The sequence below is a fragment of the Condylura cristata genome, unplaced genomic scaffold, assembly GCF_000260355.1.
Source record: "Condylura cristata isolate star-nosed mole 26May11 unplaced genomic scaffold, ConCri1.0 scaffold00009, whole genome shotgun sequence".
NCBI lineage: Eukaryota > Metazoa > Chordata > Mammalia > Eulipotyphla > Talpidae > Condylura > Condylura cristata.
Genome location: NW_004567110.1, coordinates 20,078,371 through 20,086,223, shown reverse-complemented (window position 1 = coordinate 20,086,223; position 7,853 = coordinate 20,078,371). Strand labels below are relative to the sequence as shown.

Genomic DNA, 7,853 nt, shown 5'->3' with positions numbered 1-7,853 from the left:
AGAGGAACAATCTATGACCATATAAAAGGAGGAGTTTCCTTGTAAAGCTTTTTATTATAGTCCTACTTAACTGATGGAGCAGATGCTTTATATACTTGAAGGGTATCTTTATATAGCAGAGTTGAGTGCATTCTTAAATGTTCACTCATCTTTTCTCTAGGCTATGCAGTTTAAATTCCATTTTTAAAGAAATTAGGGTTTAAAAACTTTAAAATTGGAGACACAAAAAACTTGTAACTTTGATGTGGTATTGTAAGGGTATATTTTCATATTTGACAATTCAGACATGCATCTATTGGTCCCATTGCATTAGTTTGCATTGACTGTTTAACTGTTAGACTCTCAAATGTGTCAAAACAATGTAATTGTTTGGAAGGGAGGTATGAACTATTCTAGTAGACTAAGCAATGTATCAGCAAACATGAAGACAGGTAATACTCAAAAGAGATTCATCAGCAGTATACAAACACCCATATCAAGGCTTGATCATCAAGTTAGTTTTATACAAGCGTTTGTAAATAAAATGTAGGTAAATTCAAAACCAGAAATCATCTCCTCCACTGCTTCTTGTACTTGCTCTTTCTCTGCCTTTTAGTCGCAGCATCTCCATGATGCTCCGGGCATAGACATCTCTCAAGTTAACACTGATATATGAGTCAGTGGCTATATTCTTGGTGAGCTTCTTTAGGGCTTCACGCTGTCTAACAGCTGCTTCTTTGAGCTTTAAGGTGAAATAGCAAGCAGAAAAACGGTCATTAATAATAGCAATAGGCAAGGCCAAGACAAGGATTCCTGATAATATACACATGAAGGCCACGATTTTGCCTGTGGTGGTGTCTGGTCTAATGTCCCCATACCCCACGGTAGTCATGGAGGTTGTGGCCCACCACCATGCACAAGGGACACTTGTGAAGGTTGTGTCAGGGATGCTTTGCTCAGCAAAATATTCCACAGTTGAAAATATAGAAATTCCCACCGACAGAAATAGGAGCAGTAGGCCGACTTCTTCATAACACTGGGTGATTGTCATCCCCAGGGAGCGTAACCCTGTAATAGAACAACAGCTGTAAGTCATGGACTTCTCGCCCCTCCTGCTTCTCCGCCCTCCCTCCCTGCGAACTACCCACTAACATGTATTGCTCATCCAGTTTGTTCTCAGCAGTGGACAATGTTCCATCATCTTTGTATTTTCAGAATATTCGTAGTCTGGTTGATGGGCTAACTGAAGACGACGGGGAAATATAATTTTATGTATTCAGTTACTCTTGTGTTTATTAATGCTACCATTATATAAAATAAAGAGTTGAGAATAAAAGGAGGAGACAACATGAGATAGAAATTTGTACCTTACTCTGTACGATGGGATATTTGTATAGACTATGGGGTATATAGATTGGGGGTTGTACTTATATATATGCACTGGGGTATCTGTACAGAATATAGGACTGTAAACATATGTAGTCTTTGTAGGATCATATGTACAAGTTTCATGTATTCAGACCAACATTTCAATGCCTTACTTCAGCAGTTTTGTTATGTCATTGTTTTCTGTGCCCTTTTTTCATTCTCCTAATGAAGTTAAAGTAATTGGCGGTATCATTGTCTGAAAGTCAGAGGAAGTGAAGGTTTTTCACCAGGAGAATGTGTTGTTCTCCTGCACACTACTCTAGAGCATCTCTCAAGTTTAATTTATATTTAATGTATGGGGGGGGGATGGGATTTGTATCTATATTTTGCTAAATGTAATGCTTAAGGAAAAATTGCTAAATATTTATGCAAGTTTTGATATCTTTTTTATTATAAATTAAAGCTTTATTAATACACTGTACTGCTTTAGAGCTGAGAGAACCTTTGAAGAGGTGACATGGTGGAAATTACTATTATTTTCTTTTTCTTTTCTTTTGGGAAATAATGTAGTCTTTACTGGGTGTTTTTAAAATGAATCCTGTGAAGAGTTTATAAATACTAGAGGAAAGCATCCCATTATGTGTGTCAGAAAACAAAGAGTTGTACTTCGAAAAGTTGTTGGAAACCCCATTATCAAATCCCTGGTATGTGAGACTAGCTAGGAAAATACACTACCAAAATTGTAATAGGATAACTCCTAATTACCTCAGATATGTGAAAAAATATGTCTGAGTTTAATTTCTCCCTGGATTTATAAGGACAGCTATTATCATCCTTCTTTAGATGACCATTTAAACACATATCTGGGGAAACAAGGTAGTAGGTAAAGGACACTTTACCAAGTGATTTGTAGTCCTATATCTTGTGCCTGTATGTATTATATTAATATGATACACTTCTCTAGTGTTTCTCAAAATGTGGTTGGAAAGACACTTATAAAAAATTACTTGTGAGCTTATTAAAATGTATGCTCCAGGATCCTACTCCTAAAAATAAATATCTGACTCTCTAGGGATTGGGATTTAGGATTTGCATTTTTCACAAGCTTATTTCAAGGGATTCTTATTCTCACTAAAGACTAAAACAAGACAGCACATAGATGTTCCAGGATATTCAGTAGCCACAGGGCCATTCACTGAGGATCACTGCTCTTGGGGATGCAAGGATACATGAATTTGTGTGATTTCCTCAGATATTGACTATATCATTCAGATTCACTTGTGAGAGATAGAATATTCATTAGCTGTTCAAGGCTTTATGAAAACAAAAAGCTTAAGTATTCTTATTACCTCTTTTTTTCTGCATTCCAGATTAGTGACAAGAAATTCTCAGATACTAGAACAAACATTTATTTAGTGACTTCTCTTTTCTTCCAAGGCAAATATTTCCATTGTTTCTTAAAAAATTATGAGCAAGCTATCAGCATCTGGTCATTTCTCTTGGGAGGACTGGCATTCTCTTCTGCCAAAAAATGCGTGTATTAAGCAAGCACTTCCATGGACACAGAAGTGAAACTGACTGATGTCCCAACATATCACATGTAACTTCTGTGCATCTTTATATTGTGGCTTGTGCACATTTTATCTAGAACCTTCTAGAAGCAGATTATCTTTAATCTTTGCATATCTTCTGGGCACTGAACTAAAAGAATTTGAGCTTGGTCTATTATCAGTTTGCCTACCAAATGTCTTATATAGATAAAGCTTGTGACAAGCCTCTTTACACCTGGGATAGCAGCTCTAAGAGCAGCTCTAACATTTGGCTTCCCTATATCTATTTTGAGATCAATGGGAATTAGTAATTTTGAGTGTAATTCAGTCACTTCTCTTGGACTGTGTTCAGAGCACTACTCTTACAAACAATGACAAATTAAAGGCATCAGTGAAATTGGAATACCTGTTGAATGTCTGCCCAGCTTGAGCATGCGCAGAGCCCTGAGTAGCCTCAACACCTGGACGATGCGTCCCACGTTTTCCAGCTCCTGCGTAGTCTGGCTCCCACTCAGGCTCTCAACCAGAAGAGTGATATAGAAGGGCAAGATGGCAAGGAGGTCTATGATGTTGGGCACCTTTCTCAGGAAGCGGCACCTGTCCCGAACGCAAAAGAAGCGCAGGACAAACTCCCCGGTGAACCAGCTAATGCACACATACTCCAGGATTTCCAACAGCTGCAGGTCCAGCCAGCTTAACTCAGATGACATCAGGGCCATGTTGACTATGGACACCACCACAAAGATGATGGAGATGACTCCAAAGATTCGGGCAGCTGTGGAAGACCCAGGTTTCTCTAGGATGTTCCAGAGCTTCTGGCGGACAGTGGGACAAGGTCCTTCTGAGAAGTCCTGTTCACTCTCATGTTGACTTTCCTGGTCTTCTGTGTCCTTCTTAAAGTCTAAAGTCTCACTCAGCTCCTTTCTTCGGAAGTATCTTTTAGACAAGACAACCTGATGATTAGTCTTTTTTTTTTTTTTTGTTAATATAGAAATAAAAGGAGAATTAAACTGGACAGGGAGGTCATGCGTTTTATTTCAGTAAAATACAAAAACTGCCTATTCATAATTTACTTAGACTGTCTCCTGCCCACAGTATTAAAAAATGTCTCCATTGGAAATATGATTTTCAAATGGCCATTTCGTGGTGGAAGTGTATATAAAAAAGATTTTTATATAGCAAATATAATACATTCTGTTACCGATTTCCTCATAAGAAGAGCATAAGTCTGCCATATGGAAACTTTGTGTTTGTGAAGGGAAAGTATTTATGAAGAAATGGCATGAAGCAAATTAATAGCAAAGTCATCATTAAAGCCACACTACCATTTAGTCAGGTACCCATATTTCTATCTTCGGTATTTAAAGCAGCCCTCCATCAAACGCTAGTGTCCTAGGTTTGATAAATGCTAATGTCTCATTCTGAAACCTGCCTCCCTCTACGTGTATCTCTCCCAGCAGAGCTTTTCTAATTATTGAGTCAATCGTCAACCAAATGATTTCGGCAGACCTTATCTCTGTGTCTTTGATATGAATGGACATGCACTTACCCACTTACTCCCTTACTTACTCAATAAATAAATCAGAAATAAATAATAGACAATGCAAAGTTCAAAAAGTCCAAAAGGTTGCACTGAAAAGTTAGCCTGGGCACTTTCCAGCCTCCACACGCCTCCACCCCCTGCTTACCTTGTAGCCTGGAATGGGTTCAGCCAGGCTCCTGTGAAGTCTCCAGTCTCTACCTCTGCTGCCCTCCCAACTGCCCCCACCGTTCCACCCCAGCCTTCTGTGCTTCACAGTACCTGTCCCTGCAGCAGGAGTCAATGCTGAGCTCGTCGATGCCCCAGTACTGGATCTCCTGAAGGAAGGAGAGCGCGCACAGCTGCTCCATGACGTGCAGGCGGCCTGTGCGGTAGTAGTGTAGGACATAGCGGAAAGCCTGTGAGCTGCGGTCGAAGAAGTACTCGTTGTCCACCGGGTTGGCGTCGTCACAGAGCTCCAGGGGGCTGGGCACCGCAGCCAGGGCCCCTCGGCGACGGCAGGAGGCCACCACCACTGCCAGCTTGCCAAGGCGCGTGTGCGGAAAGCAGGACAGCGCCTGCTGCGAGAGCACGAAGCGGCTGCCACCCACGTTGACGGTGAAGCAGTCCCCTAAGGCCAGGGGTTCCCCTTCGCCTTCGCTGCAAAAGACGCTGGAGTCTAGCGAGGTCAGGGAGCAGCTGTCCAGCGGCGAGTCGGGCGGTGCCCGACCTCGGGGAGGTAGCTCCATTCTGTTCGCTGCTGCCTTGAGGGCTCCACAAAGTTGGGGGCGCGCCGGAAGCCTCAGTCCCGTGAGAGTGGTGGCGCGGCCCCTGGTGGCAGCCGGGATTTCCCGGGCTCCCAAGGTGGGTGCCTTGCACCGGCGCACCCCTACTTTCTCCACCCCGGTGCGCGCTCCCCACTGCTGCTGGGGAACAGCGAGTGCGCGGGAGCAGCGCGCAAGAGACGGAGTGCAGGGTGGGTGGGGAGGAGTGATCGCGCCCTGGGAAACGGTCAGATGTGGTCCAGGTCAAGGGGAGTCCCGGGACACGCTGCCAGGAACCGACACCCTTCTCCGGACTTGCGTGCCCTCGCCCCAACTTCGCGATTGAGATCTCCAGCCCCGGTGAACAACCGAGAGAAAGCCTTCCTCTGGGGAGGGTGGAGCGGGTGCCTAGGGGAGGGAGCGTGGAGGAGGACGAGTTGACTCTGAGCTGAAAGCAAGCAAGGGGGATGGCGAGACTCACTCCTACCCACAAGATATGTAAACGAAAAGTTCAGAGAGCAGAGGAAATGGTGACTGGGAAGAGTTCCTTCCCACCTGAGGAGATAAATTGTATATATATATATATACATATATTCCTCCCTCTTTCCCTCTTCTTTTACTGTGACTTCATAGGTCTTTCCGGGAGCATTCCATGAGGGTATGAGCATTGGGGGGAGGGTGTTCTCGGTGAGGGGACCCGCATCATTTGCTACCAGCTACATTCATTTTATTGTCATTCACGGTCCCTTTCTTCTCCCTCCTTTCTCAGGTTTCCTGGTTGAGCAATAGGATGTAGAATAATGACTTTCATTTGAAATCCCTTGGAGTCCCTTAGAACTAGAGTGACCGATGCCAGCTTATATCGTGCGTGGAGGCACTTTGCACTTTTCGGGTTAGCCCTTTCTGTTCTTACAAGTTTCCCAGAGAACAGGTGTTCTAGACTTGTTACCAGGCACACTGCGGAGCTCTCCTTTTAGGAGGAGGGAAGGCAGAAAGACAAGGAATAGAACAGGCGTGGGCTGGGGCAGGAGTTTAAATAGTAACGACGCCTCGGTAAGGGGAGAAGCTGAGCACCGCGCCCAGGTGAGACTAGAAGTGTACCCACGGGGTTCCTTGGAGTCGCGCCCCAGCTGATCCACTGGACCTGGGGTGGGGATGGGGAGGAGAGCAGGGTGACTCACCTGCGGCTCCAGGCACATCTGGGTGTGTTCACTGGGCGCTGCTGGTTCCAGGCTTTCCCGATCCTGTTCTCCACTTGAGGTCAGACTTGACAGATTTGGGCACTGTGCTACCAACCGAGCCCTTCACGGCGCCCAGCCTCGCCTTGCCTCGTCTGCACCTTCTTCCCGGCTCTGGCCCCTAGGCTGGCTACCGCAGAGTGGCCGCCCCCGCCAGCGCTCGCTCCGAGCCATTTGCAGTTCCCAGCACCAGCTGTGGGGAAAGCTAGGCGCGGAGGGAGGTGAGACCGGGGGAGGAAGTGAGCGCTTGGTGACACTGAATATTACATTCATTCTGAAGACACTTCAAGAATTACTGTATTAGATTCTTATTTCTCTCATCTGTGTGCTCACAAATGCTCGAGAACTTATTTTTCAGTTGAGTAAGTCTGCTAAACTCAGGGTTACAGCCTTTATATTAATTGTGTGGCATGGTTCAGGGCTGTCTTGTTATTTCTAGCAAGTCTCTCAGAATCCTGCATTTTTCAAAGGCCTGTACAAGAGAGTGAGCCAGCCCATCTCCTTTGTTTTCTAGTAAGTAGTTTTAGAAAGTATATATAAAGAGATGAGCAGGCAGCTTGATGCAGCAGGGAGAGCTTTTTTTCATAGATTTGAATCGAAATGTGGCTGTTCTGGCTTTGCTTGACATGTGACTGTTTACATTGGCTGTGTGGCTCCAACTGTTATCTACTTCATGAGCTTCAGTTCTTTCTTCAGTATAATTCCAGGTTCTTATAAAAACAGCCAACATGCCAGGAAAATTTTTTAAGCCCTGTTACCTTTGCAGGACCTTACATTTTCATACTAGTATTAGTGGTAGCAGTCTACCTATGTTACAGAAGGGGAAACTAAGGCACAGAAGAATGAAGTGTCTTACTTGAGGTCATGCAGCCCAAATTTAGTCCCCACACAGATCTAATGTTTGGGATATGTCATTTTCTATTTTACTTAGGGGATTGTTCTCGGCTCTGGGGTCACTTGGGCAGCTCTAAATTTACTTGCAGTCATAGTATGCCTTTGTCCTTCAACTCCCTGTAAGTTATGGTTCTTTGTTAGCTATCCATTTGGTTACCTAGACCTCTTTATAGAGATCTGTTACATATAGAAAACATGAAGAGATTAAACTTACCCAGTAATTATTTCCATTCTGTTGAGTATAAGACCATGTGTCTTTAATTTTTTTTTTAAGATAGCAGATTAAAAAACTCCCCTGACATCTCAGTTGGAGATTATTGTGGGCATTGAAAAAGGCAAGAGTTCACAGGCACAGCGTTGAACCTTACTCATTCATAATTAGTGTGAATAATTAATCAAATAATTAGCAATGTAGGTGTAGCTTTGTCGTAGAATTATGGTGAAAAGGAGGAAAACCTTCAGAGGAAAGTGATAATTTTAGATGAAGAGAAAATATCAGCCAGATAAGCAGAGGTCAGTGAAAGGTGATGGGGACTTGTCC

At 43.8% G+C, this 7,853-nt stretch overlaps 1 protein-coding gene across 1 annotated transcript; it reads right to left on the bottom strand.

The window, feature by feature from the left end:
* Positions 1–461: 461 nt before the first annotated feature.
* KCNV1 (potassium channel, voltage gated modifier subfamily V, member 1) lies at positions 462–6,441 on the bottom strand. The gene is made up of 4 exons (XM_004679634.2): positions 6,362–6,441; positions 4,699–5,588; positions 3,304–3,833; positions 462–1,047 (listed from the first exon to the last, which is right to left on the bottom strand). The coding sequence occupies exons 2-4, from the start codon at positions 5,163–5,165 to the stop codon at positions 536–538; spliced, it is 1,509 nt and encodes a 502-aa protein (XP_004679691.1). The 5' UTR covers positions 5,166–5,588; positions 6,362–6,441; the 3' UTR covers positions 462–535.
* Between the last annotated feature and the right edge of the window lie 1,412 nt (positions 6,442–7,853).

Coding starts and splice junctions, on each gene's coding strand:
- KCNV1 (XM_004679634.2), bottom strand. CDS start 5,165: ATGGAGCTACCTCCCCGAGGTCGGGCACCGCCCGACTCGCCGCTGGAC. Junction 3,834..4,698: donor GACTCCTGCTGCAGGGACAG/GTACTGTGAAGC, acceptor CTTGTCTAAAAG/ATACTTCCGAAGAAAGGAGC. Junction 1,048..3,303: donor GCTGGGCAGACATTCAACAG/GTATTCCAATTT, acceptor GTTCTATTACAG/GGTTACGCTCCCTGGGGATG.